The sequence below is a fragment of the Nymphaea colorata genome, chromosome 11 (assembly GCF_008831285.2).
Source record: "Nymphaea colorata isolate Beijing-Zhang1983 chromosome 11, ASM883128v2, whole genome shotgun sequence".
NCBI classification, from domain to species: Eukaryota; Viridiplantae; Streptophyta; class Magnoliopsida; order Nymphaeales; family Nymphaeaceae; genus Nymphaea; species Nymphaea colorata.
This window is the reverse complement of record NC_045148.1, coordinates 6,084,915-6,107,858: the sequence shown is the minus strand read 5'-3', so window position 1 is coordinate 6,107,858 and position 22,944 is coordinate 6,084,915. Positions and strand designations below refer to the sequence as shown.

The window sequence follows — 22,944 nt, the reverse complement described above, 5'->3', positions numbered from 1 at the left end:
ACATTTACAATAACCTTTGCACCAGGAAACACGATACTCATATGGCCGGTACCACATATTGCTGATAAAACCCATAACATAGTGTACAATTATTTACAACTAATCATATAACATGGACATATTATGTACATTATGGAGAACTCTATGTTATAATGCATTGATGTTGCCTCGTGGTTAGAAATTAAACATTGTTAAAAGCATCAATGATCAAAACGATTTGCTAGTATATTATATAAAAAAAATGCATTTTATTATTTATACATTTATTTTAATATTATATAATTAGTTATTTACAATAACAATATTATATACGTTATACATATTATGCAGAGAAGCGCGATTGAATTATGTTATTTATACATGTCAATATCATTACCAAAAGTTACGTTAAAATAAACTTGCATTGGTGCTCGATTTGAAGGCTATGTGTGCTTGCCAGAAAATTTTATTTTCGAGGTGATTTCATATGCTCGAATCTAAGATTTGGGTTCCAGAGATCAAAGGGAGACTCGCCGGTGGATGAAGAGGGACGTTGCAGGCGAACTTAGCTGAAAGTCCCTGGCGGACCCTTCTTGAAGTAGACTTTGGCTCTCTTTACGGGCTTCGTCAGATAGGAGAGCTACCAAGCCTTCATTTTCCGGCGCTGAAGAAAGAAAGAGCTTCCAGCCACAAACGAAGATTTTAATCGGCGAGAGAGGCATGGGGCACTAGGTATCGTTCTTGCCATGATTTATTGCTTTGAATCTATCTGTCATATTTCATGTTTGTGCGTATTGATTGAGCTGAGACGTCCATGATATTCCCGTACCTCCACAAACGAGCTTGCGAGAGGCTTATTCACTAATCATACCTAAAAAAGAAATTAAGACGTTCTTAAGAAACTAAGTATAGAACCTTCGTTTGAGACCTGTTCGAACTCCCTCCCTCCTGTGTCTCTCTCTCTGCAGCAACTCGAAGAAGCCATGCTTTGCTAGTTGAAGAGTACGAGGACTCGACGGCGGGTCTGACAGTAAGAGGCTCACGTCCTCCCCTTTTTCCTCCTTCTCCTCCTCTTCTTCCGACCCTTCTCATTCTCTTTGTCTACGCCCTCCCTCTAATCTTTCTTTAATTGTTCAGCATTATTAATTCTATGTTCCTATGCTCAGTGTTATGTAGTTTCTCGTCTCATTTTGACGTCTATTATATGCTTTAATCTTAAACTGTTGGATGCTTGACTCGAGATATGAAGGCTGTTTGGTGGATACAGTAGCTCGAGGGTTGTGTTAAATCTTAAATGAGTCTGTTTTTTAACAGTCCTCTCAGGGGATAGTTTATGGGTGTGAAATACATGGTTATGAATGGCCTGCTATATTTTGGTTGTAGGATAATCAGGAGATAATTGGAATTTTGCATTTCATTGCGTCTGTGTCATATATAATATTCATGGATAATCCAAATGAGACACTACTTCTCCTATGTGTGACAAGATTGCAATACTCAAACTAAATGAATGGCTATCTTGTTGTCCGAGCATGAGAATTTTTTCTGATAGATGGCAGGTGCCATGTTGTAGCCTTGTCCAGTAAGTTAGCTACGTCCGGAGGTCATATCCAATTGTACTCTCGGCTTTGTGCGCATGTTTATTGTTATGTCCTGTGAAATAAATATTCAAACAACCTTGAATGTTTACGATGAACAAAAGACAGCTGTTGCTGAGCTTACACGCCGTATCTAAAGCTTTTTGCTTCAAACACATTTGTACCTAGATTAGAGTACTCCGTCACTGTACTTTTGAAGAGAACTCTGCTGACGAGAATCCATGACGGCGACAAGGATTGACTCACTTCTTCCTCTTCGTCACAAGCTCTTAGAGTGAGCCATTTCTCTTTCTCTCTCTCTCTCTTTTCTCTCTATACGTGCAAGTTTATTGTTTAGTCCATTAATCTTCTTGCATGTTCTCTTGTAAGTCTTGCCCCAGGTTAACAGGTACTATTGAAGAATCCTTATCGAAGACATCCAAAGATGAAGCACAGGGTGCAGAAGTTTCCTTAAGATCTGATTTTCAGTCCCTTTTGTGTATTAAAACGAACTTTGAGGATGACCCAGATTCAATTATGAGGGTTATCAGGGATTTCTACCTTTGTTGCTCTGCTTTAGCTTCTGCTGATGGTGGAAAAGACCCCACAATGTCATGGGTCCCAAAAGCCTTAGCTTCATTGGCATTTCAAGCCATCCGAGAGCTGTCAAGAGCAATCTTTTGTGATCTAGATCAGAGTATACGGAGGACAATCACAAAGCTCAATGATGAGTTTTTGTTAGTTCCCAATGAGGATAAACTAGTCTTAGAGATGATGCCAATTGTGTTCCCCATGATGAAGCATGTAATTAGTGATAGCTTAATTGATGCGATGGAGGATACTGTTGTTGATTCCTGTGCTCGTGCTTCAGTTGGTTCAGCTATTGTTGCTTCTCATTGCCTTAGATGGAGCATTGAAAGGGTGCATATTCTTAGTAGCTGCTTATGACTTATGTTATCCAATTATTTCGAGCTTTTGTAGCAGCTGATTGATTAGCTTAAGTTATCAATGTTGGTTTCAGGTTTCCCATCCTTATCTTGGAAAGTTATGTTCCTTGGTAATTCCGAGTGTATTGACTGCTTTGGATCACTGGTCACCTGCAGTTAAAGTATGTTCCATCTTTTATTGTTGTTTCCAACATACTTTCAGTATTCATTTTGCTTGTCACTCAGGGATTGTGGACATGCCTTCATATTTTGCACATCAATCTCATGAACATAATGAGTGAATCATTGTTATGGAAGTCTAGAGATAGAAGCTGAGTAAGAGCAGCAATAAGAACCTAGTGAATAAGGTGAGAAATAAGTAGGACTGCCCCTAGTTTTAGGCTGGTATAACCAACTCCACATTCCTTAGTGGTATACATACACACTAGTTCTTGATTTCTGTTCCATTTTTTATTGTTCTTTCCAACACACTTTCAGTATTCATTTTGCTTGTCACTCAGGGATTGTGGACATGCCTTCATATTTTGCACATCAATCTCATGAACATAATGAGTGATTCATTGTTATGGAAGTCTAGAGATAGAAGCTGAGTAAGAGCAGCAATAAGAACCTAGTGAATAAGGTGAGAAATAAGTAGGACTGCCCCTAGTTTTAGGCTGGTATACCAACTCCACATTCCTTAGTGGTATATATACACACTAGTTCTTGATTTCTGTTCCATCTTTTATTGTTCTTTCCAACACACTTTCAGTATTCATTTTGCTTGTCACTCAGGGATTGTGGACATGCCTTCATATTTTGCACATCAATCTCATGAACATAATGAGTGATTCATTGTTATGGAAGTCTAGAAATAGAAGCTGAGTAAGAGCAGCTATAAGAACCTAGTGAATAAGGTGAGAAATAAGTAGGACTGCCCCTAGTTTTAGGCTGGTATAACCAACTCCACATTCCTTAGTGGTGTATATACACACTAGTTTTTGATTTGTGTCAGATATGACACCAGTCAGCATGACAATTTTGTCTCTCTCTTATTGTAATAATGATTATTCAGTGAGAGAGATAAAGTTGGATTTTGGGTTGTCAAGATTGATAGAAAGGCAGGATCTAGTTTCCTTAGTGTCAGAATATTGTTAAGGAATGTTGCTTGCAATAAGTCAATTATGTGGTTTACTTGAATCATATTGATATTATGTGTCTGTTATCACTTTTATCAATTTAATATTTTGTTTTCAAACCTCATTATTAATTTTATTTGACTGGATTAGGTCAAAGTGTCCCACTACTCAGGACTAATTGTTTAGGAATTAGGACCTTGACGGACCTGTCTTCAATTTCTGATTTTGACAACTTAAAGTAAAAGAGGCTGTTCCACTGAGCTCTTAAGATGATCTTTGTATTTCTTGAACTAAAATAGTAAGTGCCAATGACATGAGATGGAAACAACTAAAAAAACATTTGTGCAACACTTTATATGGACTTGAACTTCTCACATTTCTTCTCAACCGCCTCTGTCTTTTTACTTTGTCATCTTTGTTGATGATTTACTACGTTGTCGTGCGTCAATTAAACTCCAATGGGAGAGTATTTATCTAATGAATTTAAACATTGGAAAGCAGAATTGAGAATACATGGAAAGGTATTCTGCACCACATATCTTCTTCAAATAATCCACAACAAAATGCATTGGGCACAGAAAATGGTATCCAATATTAGAAATGACAGTAGCTTCTTCAATATGTAATCAATAGAATAATGCTTTGTAGTTTCAGAAAATATTCTCCTTCTTGCGAAACTATATAAAATGGAAGCTATATGAGTTCAAGAATATTTGGTTGTAAAATTTTGTTATACCTAACAAAAATGATAAACTATCTCGACCATTTTATGTGTTTCATGAGTACGCTGAGAATTGAAGAGAAAGTAATTACCTCTGATTGATAATGGTGTCTGATGTGGGTATGCACATGAGATCCAGAAGCAAATCCAGGAAAGGGGCAGATAAGCAGCATCTCAATAAGGATAAGAGATTTCTTACATTTCCTGGATTTTTTATCTTGTAAAATTTATTTTCCATTTTACTGATGTTTTTACTGCATGCAATCTTCTACTAATCTCTGTTTCATGAGAAGGGCTTCCTACTGTCTTCCAGATTGCGAATTGTGCATCTTCATCCTCTAATGCTGGTCATTCTTTTTCTTAGTTGTGCTTGCTTTGGATTTTCTGAGATACCAAAAGGTATTATGATATCAGTGTCGGGATCTGTCAAACACAATTATAAGATTTTTTTTCTTTTTATTTTGTTGCAAGTTTTCCCTGGTATCATCTTGCTATGTTTCGTGACCTTCTCTTTTTTCAGTTGGATGATATGTTTGCTGTCTTGTCTTCTTACTTATTTTCTATTTATTTGAGTCCTGTTCTGGAAACTGAAATCTGCTTCTAGTTTCCTGTTTCTGCAATCTGCTTCCATTCATTCTTGTCTTTTGGTCTTTTTCCATTCCTTTCTTCTCTTCTGGGAATGGAGATTGGAAATTGTTATTGATTCTATGCTCAAACCAGGTTTATTAATGAATGTTCTGCACCGGTGATTTATTACTTTAGTTTTTTTTTTTTTTTTTCTGTTTTGTGTTGAAATCGGGTTGTCAATCAGAATTTGCAAATCGGACCTTTATCTTCTTTTGTTTTCTTCTGTTTTCCTGTTTTGTTTTCTGCTGAAATCTGTTTGGTAATTAGAATTTGCAAATCTATGTGTTATTTTATTTTGTTTTATTTTGCTTTCTGTCTATTTCTGTTCTGTCCTTTTGTCTTGGATAGAAAAATCTAGAGTCTAGTTTGGTCTTCTTTTGCAATGCAGTCTGGAACCTAATTGTGCTTTGACATTAATCAGAGTTCTTAACATCTGGTTGTGACCCTTGTTCTAAAACTCCTCTTGCTGAAATCTGTTTGAATTTCTTAAAGGAATAATGCTGTTCATATATAAAAGAAAGATATGTTGCTTCTGGTGCAATGAAGTGATCTCAAAGCAGCTCACTTTTAAGGATTCTAATTCTCGTTGTAATTTTCTTCCTTTGTTGATTTCCCTTTCTACCTGGTTAATTTATGAGAAGTTCAATTATACAAGTAACTACTTTCATTCCGAGAGAATTGTGATAGAGCTTGAAGATCATAGACTAGAAGATCAGTCTTAGAAGATCTGGAAAAATTATTACACATACTCAAATTTTTTGTCAAATAGTTCCTTCCTGGCTTGGGAAAGGCAAATAACTTCTTTCTTCACTAGATAAATCATAGTAGAGCCCATCACCGTAGAACTGGAAGTGAAGTACTTGAAAGTCATAGTGATAGCCTCTGCCTCTGCACAGACACTCAGGCGATGTGTTAACTCACGCACACCATGAGAGGAGGAGGAATTATGGCAAATCCTCTCTCCAGAGGGTTAACTTCTCATTACTCAAGAATAAACTCTTTCGGGTCACCTCCCGACTATCTATAATGGTGATAACTGGAAAGAAATTTCAGGAGGAGTCTCTCCAGCCACCCGTACCTGTACCTATGCTTTTGAGTGTGTACCTATGTGACATAGCTTTTGAGTGTTAATAATGTCAATAGTGTACCATACAAATCTTAGTGTTATTCACTATTTCTTTTATCTTCTAGCAATCCTTTTGATTTCATTGTTGATTTTTTCTTTCTTCCTATAAGTTTCCGATGGTTGTTTTTTTTCTCAGGGACAGGCAATTATTAGCTTTCTGCATATAGCAAAGAACATGAATATGGCTGAACTTGATTGGTATGCAGATGTAATACTTGATGCCTGTTGTCGGAATATCCCTGCTAATGATGACATCTGGCATAGCACCATTGAGATGACTGTGCTTTTGGTGACATGCACGCAACGAAGAAATCCTCGTTGCAGTTGGTATGTACCAATTTTAAGTTTTCTATTTCTTGGTGCCTTTCTAATTCTGACCTATGTGTGAGCTTTTATTGCAGATTTTAGTAGGTAGAACCGTAGAGCAATGATTTATGTTGAAAAAGTTTAAGTTTGATAGTTTTCTGAATTTTTAGAGAGTTAGAGTCCTCTTCATTTACTATGTTTTTGTGAAGTTATTTTGTAATAAGGCTGGCCGCCTCCTTTCGCTAGTAGATAATTTTTAGACTTTTTCTCTCCTACCGTGAGTTCCAACATGGTATCAGAGCCACCAGCGATGGCAATGCGGAACTTCCACCAGTGGTGATTATTTTCTAGCGAACTTTGACGGCGGTCGGGAGATTCTAGCGATTGCAACTTTTGGGTATTCTCTACATTTTCGTCAAATTGAGATTTGAGTCAGATCATCCGATTTTCATCAAAGTAGACCAGTGTTTTTGCCCCCTTTTTACTGCAAGGATTAGATCTGATTCAGATTTGAAGAACTAACAGCCAGATCTGATCACGTAGTGGATGTAGACGTGATTAGACTCCTGATGTAGAAAAGTGGCTTGAAGTAGGAAGTTGTTTTTGTGGTGAGGCTGTGGAGTTGGTGGTGTAGATGTGGAGTTTGTGATGAGTTGGTCCACTTGTGGCTGCATTTATGGTTTGTTTTGATGTGACAGACCTAAAATAGTATATTTTATTGCTGCTAGTCAGTAGTTTTATTGAATTCAGTCTGCCATGGGATATTTGTTAGATTTTGGGTGTCGAAGTATAACCCACGTCCAGAGAGATAAGAGAGAGAATAGGAAAAGAGAAATGAGGAAGGGAGATGTGATTTTACATTCTCACACAACCCATTTATATAGTGATCCCTCTATACAATTTACAAGAATCTAGAATAACACAATCACAATAATCTAGAGCCTAGAGTGAAGCAACACATTAATCTAGAGTCTAGAATAAAACAATTACAGAAATTACAATCATAACCCTACCTAGATAAATGCGCTCAGACATGGTTAGACGTGTTGGATCTGGATCAGATTAGATCCAACATCTTATCATCCTCCTTCAAGTTGTATATGGTTTTGCACCTTCTACAACTTGCCTTTTAGAATCCAAAATCGTTGCTTCGTTAGTCTTTTTGTGAATAAGTTTGCAACTTGTTCATCTGTACGAACATAAATAGGCTGAATCTCCTTGTCTTCCACCTTTTGTCTAATAAAGTGTTGATCAATCTCAATGTGCTTTGTTGGACCATGTTGTATGGGATTAAAAGCAATGTTAATAGCGCTTTGATTATCGCATATTAACATTGACATTTTAATCTTTTCTCCAATGTCTTCTAGCAAATGTCTAACCCATGTAACTTCAACAGCACCTGCAGCCATGCATCTGTATTCTGCTTCAGTGCTGGATCTTGCCACTGCCTTTTGCTTTCGACAACTCCAAGACACAAGATTACATCCAATGAAAATACAAAAACCAGAAATGGACTTTCTTTGATCGGGATCTCCAGCCTAATCAGCATCTGTGAATGTCATAAGTTGATGTCCAGTAGTTATATTTTCATTTTTACCATAAACTAAGTCATCTCCTGCTGTCCCTTTTAGATATCTTAATATTCTTTGGACAGCATCCATGTGAGTATCTCTAGTTGCATGCATAAATTGAGATACGTGATTCACAACATATATAATGTCTGGTCTAGTGAATGTAAGATGCTTCGATATTGTGTAGGATCTTCATATAACTCTCCATCCTGAGCACTTAGTCTTTGATTTAGAACACTAGGAGTTCCAACAGGCTTACAATCAGACATACCTATCAATCTCCACTCCAAGAAAGAATCGTAAATCACCAAGCTCTTTCATTTTGAAGTTTTGCATCATCAAAACTTAAACTTCTTCTATGTGTTTTTCTGAATTTTTTGTGATAACAATATCATCAACATATATAAGAAGTAAAGTAAATGTGTTTTCCTTTCGATAGATGAAAAGAGAGTGATCTAGAGGACATCTCCGAAAGCCACATTCTTGAATCTTGCAGGAGAAATCAAACCACGAGCGTGAGGCCTGTTTGAGTCCATAAATAGATTTTCTTAGTTTGCAAACCCATGTATGAGAATCTCCTTTCGTATATCCTGGAGGTTGTTCCATATATATTTCCTCCCCCAAATCACCATGAACAAAAACATTCTTCACATCCATTTGATGTAGTCTCCATCCATATTCAACTGCCAACGATATAATCACACAGATTGTTCCCATTTTGATCACAGGGCTGAATATTTCATCATAATCTTCTTCATATTGTTGTATGAAGCCTCGTGCCACCAATCTTGCCTTGTATCTTTCTCCATTGCCATTAGGTTTATATTTAATTTTTTAAATCCATTTCGAACCTACTACATTCTTTTCTTTGGGTCTAGGAACAACTTTCCATGTCCCACATTCATGCAATGCATCTATTTCTTCATTCATTGCCTTGATCCAATGCGACGACTTGGATGCTTCCTCAAAAGAAGTAGGTTCATCTCTTTTTATAACTTGAGACATAAAGAGCTGAAAATCTAAGGAGAGATGATCATAGCTTACCCATCTATGAATGGGGTGTCACACTGACACTGATCTTCTAATAGGCTGATCATAGACTTTAACGTGGGAAGAGGTTGGATTGCCATCTCTCCTTTTTTTCTGATGAGTGTAAACCTGTCCTGAAAATCGACATGAAGCATTGTTTTCTCCTTTCATAGCTGGAACTAGTTCTTTGTTTCCTTTTGTTTGTGTGATATGTGAAGATCCTATCTCATCATGTGGATGTGATTCTGGACTGCCTCCAGCAAATAACTCGGCACTTACCCAAGGATCATATGATTTCACGGGTTGAGAATTCTCAGGAGAAATGTTAAAGTTGTGTTCATCAAACACAACATTTCTCGATACTTTGATGCGTCTGGTTGTAGGGTCATAACATCTGAAATCTTTGTATTCATCTGCATAGCGAACGAACCTGCACTGCATTGCTTTGCTCTGAAATTTATTTCTCAATGACGAGTCAATGTGAACATAGCACACACATCCAAAAACCCTTAAATCATTGTAGTTTGGATTTCGACCAAAAAGAGTGAAGTAAGGAGATTTTGAATCCAAAACTGTCTGCCCACGGGCAGACGATTTATTATATGCACAACAGTGTGAAAAGCCTTCGTCCATAGAGTAATAGGAGTATTACTATCATGCATCATACTCATACTACTTTCCACGATGTGACGATGTTTTCGTTTAGCTACACCATTTTGCTGTGGAGTGTATGGGCATGAAATCTGTCAAGTTATCCCATTTTCTCGTAAAAAGTTAATAAAGTTGTGTGAAGAATATTCTCCCCCACCATCACAATGGAAAAGCACAACTTTAGATGAGAACTGTGTTTGGATCATGGCATGAAATTCTCGAAAGATACTAAACACTTCTGATTTTTGTTTTATGAAGTGAATCCAAGTATATCGAGAATAAGAATCTATGAACAAAACATAATAGCAAGAGGGAGCTGGCCCCCATACATCAGAATAAACAATCTCAAAAGGTTTAGAAACTCTTTTATTGATATTATGAAAAGGAAGTATATGACTCTTACATAGTTCACAACTAGAACATTTTTGGTCATAGGAATCAAAAGATAGACTGGATTTTGGAATGAGATTATCTGATGCAAGTTTTTCCAAAAACCCAGACTACAATGTCCCATACGACCATGACATAAATTTGACTTACTGACGTGTGATTGGAGACAGCTAGAACTTGGAATTTGTGAAGGTTTGGAAGGTAAGCAGGTCAATTGAGTTGGACTTGAAGAGGGCTGGAAGAGATAAGGATTTTCCTTGAAAACATACATATTTCCTTGGCGTTCCCCTTCAACGAATGTTTTCTTCGTTAGAAGATCCTTGACATACACAGAAGAAGAAGTAAATTCAATAGATGAGTTTGTATCATCTACAAGTTTAGAAATGGAAATAATATTCTTTTTGATATTTGGAGCAAGGACAACATTTGACCCCTTCATCACCGTCCGTGCATTAAGCACATGATAATCCACACAGAATCACCAGCTTCCACCCTTCTTCCTAACCAATAGTGCTAGTGACGCAAACAGGCTTCCGCTCGGTCAAATGATCCCCTCCATAAGCATATCCTGCACCATCTATTCTAGGGTTTCTCGTTGCGTTTGACGGTACTGGTAAGGTCTGCCCCTAACAGATTGTGCCCCTGGCTGTAAAGGAATGTGCTGGTTGTGTATGCGTTGGGAGGCAGGCCACTAGGCAGTGTGAATACTTGCTGAAACTCATAGATCAGCCGCTTCAATGACTGGCCACAGATCTTGGGCATGTCGCAGCCAGTCCACTGCTACATGATCTGAAGCACTGGTTGCCAAAAGCTAGAAAGATGCAGCCGACCCCTTCATTACCCTGAAGTCTGATTCTTTCTTAACTTCACACTTAGGCACTGCCTCGAGCATCAGTTTGGATTGATCACTTCGCTGAAAGTGCATCTTCATACCCATGGAATCCCAAACAATCTCCCCTAAAATGCACAGCCAATGAATGCCCAATACCAAATCTGCTCCGTCCATACCTAGTGTGTAAAGCTGCAGAGGGAATTTATGCCCCTGTATTTCCAGTGCCACATTCTTGCGTCTTCCTCGGCACACGTACTCCCATCTCCCACAACAACGTCAAAGACTGGTTGCACTTCCACCTCACAGCCTAAGGATCTCGCAGTCTTCTCAGAAGTAAAATTGTGCGTAGAACCTGTGTCTACCAAGACTCTCACTAGTCTGCCCTGCAACCTCCCTTGCACATGCATGAGCTATGGTGCTTCGTCCCTGGATAGCACGTGTAAGGAAATTTCCAGCACTTTGTCCTCCCTTCTTTCATGCATTTCTGTTCCTTTTTTCAAATGCAGGTCACCCTCTTTGTCCTCCACTGCCTCTTCTTCCACCAAATACATGTACAATCGATGGCATGAGTGTCTACGCTAGATGGTCTGTCGCAGTGAAAACAGATCCCCTTCCTTTGTTTATCCTTGATTTGCTCAAGCGTCAAATGCCTCACAAATCGTCATGTAGGCTGGGTGGACTGAACGCTGTTACCTGGAAACACATCTCTATCTGATCTGGAGGGCTTTGAGGCTCTCTCCTCACCCCTTCCATGTAAAGCTCAGTCGACTTTCTTTCTCTTCCACTGTTTGTGCCATCTCGAAGCACTTCGCCAGAGAGAACGAGGTCTCTAAGCCTGAACTTCGATCCTAATTTCTTGTTGAAATCCTCCAATGAAAGCTCCAACAAAAGCTTCAATGGGCCATCCCCTCAAAGGTCTCCTGGTACTCCACTACCATACCTACCTACCTGATTTTTGATAACACGACATTGTAGTCGAGATAGGATGATGGACCGAAACAAGCAGTAATTGCCTCCACTAGCACGTCCTAACTAGGCTTTCTTTGCTGTGGAATGAGCCAGCTTTACCAACGAATGGCTGACCCTTCAAAATGTATTGTTGTGTGGTTAACTCTCTGATCTCTCATGATTGCTTAACAATCAAAGTATTGTTCAGATTGGAAAACCCAACGTAGGATCTTTGCCAGTAAAATGAGGGAATTCCATTTTTTTCTGTCTCTAGGTTGCTGCGTCAGACCCTTGTGCATAACAAGTTGTCCCTCTGTTGTTTGTCTCCGTGCGTTCAGAGTGGGGATGGGTAGTTGTTATGATATATAGCAGATCCAAATGCATATGATTATGAATTCAATTGTTGGAAATCATGTCCAGTGCTTTGTCATTTAAATTTTATATGATGGGGAAATGCAAGAGGTTTCAAAAGTATTTCTCTTAGTTTCTTATTATCGACACAATTGTGAACTTAGTTGATTAGGGCAGGTTCATGTGTTTAAATGTAAGATAATGATGTTTGTTCATTTATTGATTTTTAAGTTCCACAACTTTTGTTTTTAGGTATGAGAAAGTACTAAATGAAATGCTTGGGCATTTAGAGCGCCATCCAAGGAGTAAAGGGCTTCGAGTTTCGTGGCTGCAACTGATTGAACCTGTCTTCAATGCTATGGGAGTTATTATTGTAGCCCATTTTAGACGCATTTTTCCTCTCATATTTAAATGGCTTCACGCTGATGATGACAAAACAGTTTTACTGGTTAGTGTCATTTACATTCTTCAAATGCATGACTCGAATTCTTTTGATTTTCTTAGAATTGGTGTGGCGGTAGAAGAACATGCCTGTTTTGAAGTTTGATGGCTTTATATTTTGGCTGAAAGTTCCTTCTAGATTCTTGAGGACTATATTGATGACTGATGTATGTATACTGAAGTGTGTTAGATTGGAAGCTCCTCTTGCACAATGCAAATAAAAAAAGCTTCTGTGTCACCAACAGAAAACAAATGTTCCACAGTACACACACACACAAACACAGACACAAGAAAAAAAAGTTATAATGTGATTTATTATATGCCTAAATGCATATCATAATGCACAACTAATACATTCAGTTAGCTTAGTGATGGAACTCCTGCACGAGTTTCAGCTAGACTGTCATTGTTAATCAGGCCTGAACTTAATGATAGAAAATCTTCAAGAATCACCGTCTTGAAGATACCAACTACTCCAAGAAATCACACAAGGAAAAACTTCAAACTAGAGGTGAAAACTTGTATTCAATCTCAAATAATAGACAAAAACAGGCCTTAAAGCCCACACAAAGCAAGAGACCGAAGTCCCTTATAGAAAAAAGAAAGGAAGAAGGAGAAAAAGGAGCTAGCTGTTGCACAGCTCCAACAGTTAGATTTCTAGTCATTGGGGGCAGCCAACAGCTAGTTCCTTTTGTAAATAAAAAGAAATAAAAAATATACAGAAAAATAAAAGGAAAATAAATACAAAAAGGCCTATGCATACATACATATATTTATACATACAAATCATACATCAAACTACTAGGAGTTTAAGATATATGATAGTACATACTACATATAAAAACATGTATGTATACTTACATTAGAGCTAATCCTTAAATTTCAACACCCCCCTAAAACTTCCGGTGTGATCACCAAAAGTTTGTTAAGAAGAAACTGAAATTTTACTGAAGCAAATGTCTTGGTGAAAAAATCTCAAAGTTGATATTCTGAAGGAACAAAAGATATGTTAATTGTTCGGCTAAGATATTCTTCTCTCACACAGTAACACTCTATTTCAATATGTTTTTCTCTTCATAAAAAGTATGATTGCTAGCAATGTAGATGGTGATTTTATTGTTGCAGCAGAGCTTAGTGGCTTCAGTCAAGTCAATTCTAATGTCCTTTAATAAACTCTTTAACCATACAATCTCTATGGTGGTGGTAGCCGTAGCATGATAGTCTCGGTTGAAGATAAAGAGTCTTTATTTTTCTTTTTGTACCTCCAAGAGATAAGAGAATCACCTAGAAAAACACAAAAACTAGTGGTGGAATGCCTATTGTTAGGATCTCCACCCTAATAAGCATCAGTATAAGCAATCATATTTAAATTTGATGAGGAGGATAGAAAAAGTCCTTCGTTATAGTTTGTTTGACATATCGAACATTCCTCAATGCAACTCTCATGTGTACAGAAGTAGGTCTTTGTTGAAATTGACTTATGACATGTACATCATGAGATATGTCAGACCTTGTGATGGATAGATATGTGAGAGCTCCAGCCAATTGACAAAAGGGTGTGAGATTTTCTGGAATTTTTCCATCATCAATCTTCATCTTTACTCCTAAAGCTTCATAAGTGTCGACCACTTTGTCATCAGTGATTTTAGATATGCTTATAATATTATTGGAAAACTTCATTTGTAAGAGTAAGTATCCTCTTCTACTATAAGCTACTTCAATGCCATGAAAATATGTTAAGTTACCATAATACCGTTGGCGTCATTACTTGTAATAATCATATCATCTACATATAAAAGCAACACAATTATACATATATCAGTATTTTTAACAAACATAGCAGTATCAGAATAACATGATTTTAAACGTTGTTTAAACATAACATTGCTAAACATGTCAAACCAAGCTTTTGGAACTTGGTTCAAGCCATTTAGTGTCTTTCTAAGATGGATAATTTTTCTTCAGGTAAATCAAGCCTAGGAGGTGAGTCCATGTACACCTCTTCATGTAATCAACCATTTAAAAAGCATTCTTGACATCCATTTGATATATGGACCATTGCTTGATGGCAGCAATGGCCATGAGCGTCCTAACTGATGTCATTCTAGCAACATGAGTAAAGGTCTCATTGTAGTCTATGTCATATTCTTGAGCATACCCTTTAGCAACTAATCTAATTTATACCTTTCAAGTGATCCATCACTTCTAGTCAACTTTATATACCCACCTACATCCTATTATCTTTTTCATTATAGGAAGAGAAATAATGTCCCAACTCCAACTTTTATTGTTCTCAAGGGCCCTAAGTTCATTGTTCATAGCTTCAATCCCATGTAGGTTAGTCTTGGCTTCAAGATAGGATGAAAGCTCATCAAAGGAGTGAATTGCTAATAACCAAGTCCTATGTTTTGGGGAAAAACATTTATAGGAGACAAACTTTTGATGTGGATTACTATCTCTTTGAGATCTGCTAAGAGTAGGTTGAGACTTATAGGTGTTTTCTTGAGTCTTTCTTCTATAAATTATAACTTCTCTTAGTGGTCTATTATGAAAAAGAATGCTATCAAACTCATTCAAAATATCATCGTATGAAGAATGCAAAACATCATCATCATCATCATCATCTTTTCTCCATAAGAAAGAATAGTCATCTTCTTGCTTGGGTTCATTTGTTTCAAAGTCATTTTCTTCTTCAATAAAAAATATCACATTTCTTGAAAGATACACTTTATTTTTTTCAATGTCATAGCATCTATATCCCTTTTGAGTTTCGGAATAATCAATAAAGACACATTGAATAACCTTATATGAAAGTTTGTCATTTTTCACATTTAGAATGTAACACTTGCAACCAAAAACTTTACATCGTTTAATAAATTGGCTCCACATTAAAAAGTTTTTGAAAAGGTGATGTGTTTTTTAGAATCTTAGAAGGCATTCTATTAATCAAATAAATGGATGTTAAAATGGCTTTCTCCCAAAATTTTTTTGGAACATTTTTTGATATAAGAAGAGCTTTTGTTGTTTCAAAAATATGTCTGTGTTTTCTTTCGGCAAATCTATTAACGACTTTTGATGTATAATTCCTTTTTCCTTTAGAAATTCTTCAAATTCATTAGAAATAAATTCTCCCCCGGAATCATTGCTATAGGTTTTCAGGTTGACATCAAATTGTGTTTAGTTTATGTTGTAAAGGTTTTTGAAATTCATAAAGACTTCCGATTTCTGTTTAGGAAAATAAACCCAAGCATGTCGAGAGTAACCATCCCCAAAAATAACATAATATAGCAAACCACCTTTAGACATAATAGGAGCAGGTCCCCATATATCCAAATAAACTAATTCAAAATGTGCTTTTGCAACAAAGTTCTATTGCCAAAAGGTAAAACCTTAATTTTGGCTTTAATACAATCATCACAAAAAATCATTTATTTACATTTCTCCTCCAAAAATGAGATACAAGTTATTTTTCTTAAAGAGTGTCTAAGTCTTTGATGCCAAATTTGAATGTGACTTTTCTTGACAATGTTGCAAGTAGGGTTGGAAAGATCCAAATAATCAACAATGTTGCAAGGACTGACTTTTCAAGACTTTGAAAATCAGCAAACAAAGAGCCAATCCATGGCTCTGATACCCATGTAAATCAGACCTGAATTTAATGATAGAAACACTTTAAGAATCACTCTTGAAGATATCAGCCACTCCAAGAAATCACACAAGGAGAAACCTCAAATTAGAGGTGAAAAACTTGTATTCAATCTCAAACAATACACAAAAGCAGACCTTAAAGCCTACACAAAGCAAGGGACCCAAGTACCTTATAATTATAGAAGAAAGAAAAGAAGAAGGAGAAAAAGGAGCTAGCTGTTGGGCAGCTCTAACAGCTAGATTTATATCCTTTGGGAGCAGCCAACAGCTAGTACCTTTTGTAAATAAAAAGAAATAAAAAATATACAGAAAAATACACAAAAAATAAATACAAAAAGGCCTATACATACATACATATATTTATATGTACAAATCATACATCAAACTACTAGGAGTTTAAGATATAGGATAGTACATATAAAAACATTACATATACTAACATTAGAGCTAATCATTAAATTTTAACATTCATGTGAACTAAACTAATAGAGTGTACAAAAAAATACATGCATATGGGATAATATTTTACACTAGTGAAGTTATGGAGCTAATGGGGTGAAATGCATAGGTGGATGCTTTATCAACTCAATCCAGACCCATGGATGTGTTTAATGTGATCTTTATGAAGTATCAGATTCTGTATTATATTTTTTATGGAGTGGATCAGACTCTGAATTATATTTTTTATTTGAAATATTATTTCCGAAGTGATTTAAGTTTTTGTATATTGTAGATCATTGGCTTTTCAAGCACTTTAAAACCCTGATTACCTGTTGAAATTTATATGATCCAACAATCTGATTCTGGACTCGTCATTTTGCAGTCACTTGAAAGGCTCCAGACCATCTTAAAGTTGACTTGGATGCGGAATACATTATATGTGGGCCAGTAAGCTGCCTATTTTGTTTGAAGAGCTATCATTTGCGGCCTGCAAAATCATGAAAATTGACGATTACTTGTAACCTGAGTGGATCCATGCATATAGGATCCCTTGTTTTGTACCTGTTTAGCTTGGAGGTTTACTTAACATTATGCGGTCTCCAAATCTACAATGTTCTAGTGGCAATGTTCATGGTTGATATTGGGTTGCTAAAATGTAATCCTTGTCCTACGTGTCATTTATCTGGTCTGTCTCCATTAGGGTCCATCCACTTTCTCATCATGTCTTGCAAATATCTGGACGATACCAAGAAAGATGGTTGGTTTTTTTTCGCATTTTTTCTTGTAACTTTGAACTATTCTTTTTCTTGCTTCCTCAGGTTAGTGGATGAACTTGCTTTAACATACAAGGAAGCATCATTGAGGAAGGACAGAGAGATTATCCGTCGCCATATCCTTCAGATATTTTTTTTGCTTCAAAAGTAAGAAACAAAGTTGTTTTCTGCTTTCCATCTTTGTCAAATGGTTATTTACTACTTTTCTGTGGCAAAGATCCAAGGGCTTGCAGTTTGAAGGAGCTTGGGCCAAGCATAAAGATGACCCAAACCTAACTTCTCTTTCATCCTCATTCAGTCAAGGATGGTGGCATGGAGAAGATTCTGTTCTATCTCTAGCCTAAATTGGGTAAGATCACTTATTAGGTTTTTTTCCCCTTATGATCAGTGTGAAAACACGTGGTGCTTTATTAGTGTTGTTATGTGGGGTTTGGGCCTGGTGCTTATTGGTAGTCTTCCTCTTCACAGCTGGATAGCTTCGACGTTGAAATCTGTTCTCTAATGGGGGCCTACCTCTCGTGAGGTACACACCAGAGGAACATGGACCACCACACCTTACAAGGGCAAGTCCATGGTTCATGGCAGAGACTTGGTATAGGATCTTCATGTCGGCTATCTTCGCAACTACCTCCTCTCTTGTAAGGCCTCACTAGGATATTCAGTAACTCTAGAGGGTTGGTATTAGATGTTTCTGTCAGCATGATATATTTCCTGCGGCATGATGCAGGTCTGCTATATCTCAAAAACAGGACGTCCAGACAATTTTTAAATTTTAGGCAATTAAAATGTCTTGATTTTTCGGAAACTTAAAACTTATAGTAAAATAAATTTATTGTTTTAAAATGTCCCAAGTGGGGTTAGCACGCCTTTTTGTATTATTTGTATCTCTGCTTGTCGTTGGTGTACAACTGCAAAATTTTCATTCTTGTGATGCTGAGGAACCAGTTCTAATTGGTGCTCAAATGTGAGAGGGAGGGAGGGAGGGAGATCGAGAGAGCAAACAAATGATGGCAGGTTCAGTTCTATCCAGAATTATATATGGGCTATCATAAAAATTTTGACGAAGGTAGCCTAGTATATCTCTTTTCCACTACAAGAGAGTTACATTTGTAAGCATTTCCCTCGAACTTCTTCACATGGTGTGTAAGGTATCGTCCTGAGCCTAAAGAGAAATATCTCGGTCCGAGCCGAAGGCAATCTTGTACCTAACACGCTGCTTCATGTTCCCCAGAATTCACGTATTCAAATGCAAATCAGGCTCTCTTCTGTACTATTCTTGTGAAATAATAATCTATCTTGAACTGTTTTGTTAACTCGTAAGTGTTGGATTTCTAGGAATATTAATAGTGCTCATGTTATGACGCTGGTTGTCCTACTGATTGGACTTCCCAATTCACATAGAAGGCAGCACACCTAATTTATTTCTGCATTGGCTTGACTCATAGTGATACTAAAACCATTAATAGGGCTGTTCAACAAATTAAGCTAACTCGAGCTCGACTCAAACTCGCTTAATAAACTTGACTCGAACTCGGTTCGTTTATATAAGGAGTCGAGTTCGAGTTAAGAAATGAACTCAACAACCTAAATGAGTCGAGCTCAAGTTAAGTGGGTTTGGCTTTGTTCAACTCGGTTAAGTTCGAGAAAGAAAATATGTAAAATATGCTTTATAAAACTATAAAAAAAGTAGATTGCTCAAACCAGTATACATGTGACTGGTACATGGGAGGTCCCATGTTCAAGTCTAATGCTGCCTCTTTCTTTAAAAGACAAAATTTTTAATGAAATGCTTGGCTTGGCTCAAGCCAATCTTTGGCTTGAGTTGAATCGAGCCGAGTTCGAATTTTAAGAACTCAAGTTGAGTCGAGCTCGAGCTAATGAAATCGAACTCGAGTCGAGCTCAAGCTAAGTTTGAATTCCTTTCAAGACAAATGAGCCGAGTTTGAGCTGGCTCAACTTACTCGAACTCGCTCATGAACAGCCCTAAAAAGCAGTAGACAACCTATGGTGAGTAGATCCTCCAAAATCTGCATCCCAATACCCTTAACTTTATAGAATAAGATGTGAAAAACACTTAGCATGGCCACCCTCAATGCTGCAGCAAGGTGAACTATCTGGCTGAGCAAATGAGGTATGTGATGTTGAATTTAGTAATAGTCAAATATATCAACTTCCTAGTAATTCTTTTTTTCAATGATGATTCTTCAATTCTTCTCCATTTGAGGATCTTAGTTTTACATTTGGCTCAATTCAAGTTTCCACCTTTTTGTTTTGTCACTAGCTAATTTAGCCTTAGTTAGTGGGTCAGTTGCATACTTGAGTGTCATCATTGATACAGCCCTCAAGACCAAAAAAATAACTTGAATATCCAAGATTTTCATGTGAAATATTTGAGTTAACTCTGGTTTTGTATTATCAGTTTGCCCCTAGCCATCTCCAGTATGGAGTAACCATGTACACTTTTTTTATATGTTAATGAGACAAAAGAGCTGGATCATGATGGCTCTATTCAAAATTCAGAGCTTAATACTGTTGGATTGTGGTGCTTTCTTGAGACTATATAGGTCTATCTTCAGTTTTTACCCCTCTCCTGAGGGTTAATCAAGGTCCATCTAAGAACTTTTCAAAATTTGGTTGCCTTAAATTCAAAGCTTTGAGGATGCCCCTTTCATTGTCGCTGGGGCTTTAGGAGAAAAAGATCTAGAGTAGTAAATTCGAAGTATTGATGATATCTCTTGTTGACTACTTTTGCCTTATAGTTCCCAAATGTCCCAACTACCATAGTGTAGATCTTCTAAGGCTAACTACATTTTTTCTGAACAAGAAGTGCTAAAGCATTGAACTTTTCAGCTATTGTATGCTGCCATTTGTCTTTGGCTTCTTTAAAATTCTTAGGCTCAACATATAATGCACCAAGCCCAAGGGGCTTGGTGCAACGGCCAATGCGATGGCTGATAAATGGCTAGTCTCCGTTTTGAACTCTCATGGCATCAATCCTCTATATTGCAAAAAGGGGGCATTGATATGCAAATAGTGCATAGTGCATAGTGGAGGTGCCTACCCCGAGGCACTGTAAAGCAGCCCTGAGCCTTGGGGGAATGAGGGGAAAAGGGGAGGCTTCAGCCTTCACTCGGACAGTGGGATTTGTCTCTTGCTCACCCGACAACATATAATGCACCAAAGCAAGATAGGTGCGATGTTTTGAAGAGAGGAATAAGGAGCAAAGCCAAAAGAACTAAAACCGATGAACTGAATTTGATGTTGAACCATCCACTGATTTGTCGTATCTCAAAACTTGACAGTAGGCTAAGTTAGGCCGTGGGACTCAGCTAGCCTTAATCAGCTATGATTACTAGTAAATTTTGGTCTACTACGAGCCAGTGTTGCTTAGACTACCTTGGCCGTACCCAGAGTTAAGATAAAGCAGGGCGGGCAATTGACTATATGGAGTTTTAGTTAAGATTCAATGTTAATAACAAATAATTAGATTAATCACATCGTTTATAGAGTGCATAGACTAGAAAAGTTGATATTTAGCAGGCTTGAACTAAGTTGCAAGGTTAAGCAAATGGCTTAAGTTAATTAAGTTCAGTTTAATTCTTTAAATACATGTTCATGCATACATGCATGTTATTTAGTTGTATCCATTTTTAAAAGTATGTGCCACACTCAAATAGGGAACTCGAGCTATGTTGATGATAAATGGTTGATATACTTATGCTTTAGTTTTGAGATGAGCACAAGCAGCGTAGTGATGATAGATGTGAAAGTATGCTCATGCATTAAATTGATTAAACATGATAGTTGTTTATTTACTCTACACAAATGTTTGCTCATGGCCTGAGTTATCATTATAATGTGGGAAACAGCCTAGGATCAGTTTTATATTTTCAGATTAATGGTCTAAGGGGAAAGTCTGAGAGCGGTACAATATACCAGAAATGAGAAGTTTAAGATCAACACCTGTTTGCGACTATAAAGAGTCGAACCCAACTGTAAAACATAAAAGGGCCAGGTTGGGTGGTGCAAGATCTGGGGACCGTTAACCCAACTCTATATCTATTTCCTTTTTGTGATTAGTTATGTACTACGTCACACGGATACGGCAGATTGGGTTGAGTACCGGTGTCGACACGCCGACACGGGAATCCCGACACGGCGATACGGCCGGATACGTTTTGGATCGGGTCTGGGTCAGACCCGATCCGAACCACTTTTATAATCCGTTTTATAGCTTTCATTTGAACAAATTTCAAAATGGCCCTAAATTTTGTGTTATTTAAACAAAAACGGTTATAATTTTAAATTGTTTGCAAACTCACCGTAACCTCATTTTCTATCAACATTATTTTATATATATATTTAAAATTTAAATTGTTTTAATATTTTAAAATAAAAGTGGGTTTTTCTTTGGCTGTGTCTATGAGGACAGACAAAGTATGGACAAAGAAAGAGGGACGTTAGTCTTTTTATTATAAATTTCATGTTTTTTTATTTCATTATCATTTTTAATTTTTTTAAAATATAATATTCGCCGTGTCCGCGTATCCTAAAATTTTGAAATTACCGTGTCCGCGTACCCGTACCCGTATCCGTAGGATACCCGTACCCGTATCCGTGTGACATAGGTTATGTATGACATTGAAACATTACATTTAATGGTATTAGAGCAACTCCATCATTTTCTCAGATCAGCCTCGGGTCATGACATCATCCAATAGGCAAGTACCAGGTAAAATTTTTATTGATAAGATACTGAGAAATTCGTTATGAGTTGTTTTAAATAAAACAAGTTGGAAAGTTGTCTAATAAGAAAGAAAAATTTGTGCATTGTAGAGAGTAAAGCCTTAATTCACATAAGAATGTCTTAGTATATTAGACAGAGGTCTTGGCAAGATACCACAGGAACTGGTGGTGTTTAGGAAAGAGACAAGGGTCATCAACTAGGAGACCAGGTTGGCCTTATGGAGATCCTACGGACAATCTCCAGGTCTATGAAGACCTTGACCCAAGCAAGCACCCAGTTGGCAGATTTGGCTTCACCATCAAAGCCGCCTATGGTACAGAAGTAGTTAATGGCAACCAACATAAACAATTCATGAACTTGGGTCTACCAAAGTTTACAGGAGGTATAGACACAGTAGATTCTGAAGAATGGTTGGATGAAATTGAAGAGGCTTTTGAACTAGCAGATGTACCTCACAACTTGAAACCCAAGTTCAGTACTTATATGCTTTGCGTAGATGCCAAAAATTGGTGGAAAACCATTAAGCAGATAAAATTTGATAGTCAAGTGATACATTGAAGCAACTCAAGCATAATCTTATTGTCAAGTATATCCTTGATCATGTAAAGGAAAGAAAGATGCAACAATTCCTTGACTTAGCTCAGCATGGTAGAGCTATTGAGGAGTATATCAGTGAGTTCCATCATATGAAAAATACTGCCCAAATACATACAGACTTACA

At 37.2% G+C, this 22,944-nt stretch overlaps 1 protein-coding gene across 7 annotated transcripts; it reads left to right on the top strand.

Moving 5' to 3' along the window:
- Nucleotides 1-426: 426 nt before the first annotated feature.
- Nucleotides 427-18,339, top strand: LOC116264973 (uncharacterized protein At2g39910). 7 transcript variants are annotated; one of them, XM_050080342.1, is made up of 11 exons: nucleotides 427-711; nucleotides 948-1,009; nucleotides 1,751-1,851; nucleotides 1,958-2,477; nucleotides 2,578-2,664; nucleotides 6,232-6,422; nucleotides 12,426-12,621; nucleotides 17,086-17,150; nucleotides 17,522-17,623; nucleotides 17,694-17,825; nucleotides 17,945-18,339. In XM_050080342.1, exons 3-10 carry the CDS (start codon nucleotides 1,799-1,801, stop codon nucleotides 17,818-17,820), a joined length of 1,341 nt encoding a protein of 446 aa, XP_049936299.1. In that variant the 5' UTR covers nucleotides 427-711; nucleotides 948-1,009; nucleotides 1,751-1,798; the 3' UTR covers nucleotides 17,821-17,825; nucleotides 17,945-18,339. The 7 variants fall into 7 exon arrangements, with proteins under 7 accessions (XP_049936299.1, XP_049936297.1, XP_049936298.1 ...); XM_050080340.1 differs by having other exon boundaries at nucleotides 1,746-1,851; XM_050080343.1 differs by having other exon boundaries at nucleotides 429-711; nucleotides 1,746-1,851; nucleotides 1,947-2,477.
- The last annotated feature ends 4,605 nt before the right edge of the window (nucleotides 18,340-22,944 follow it).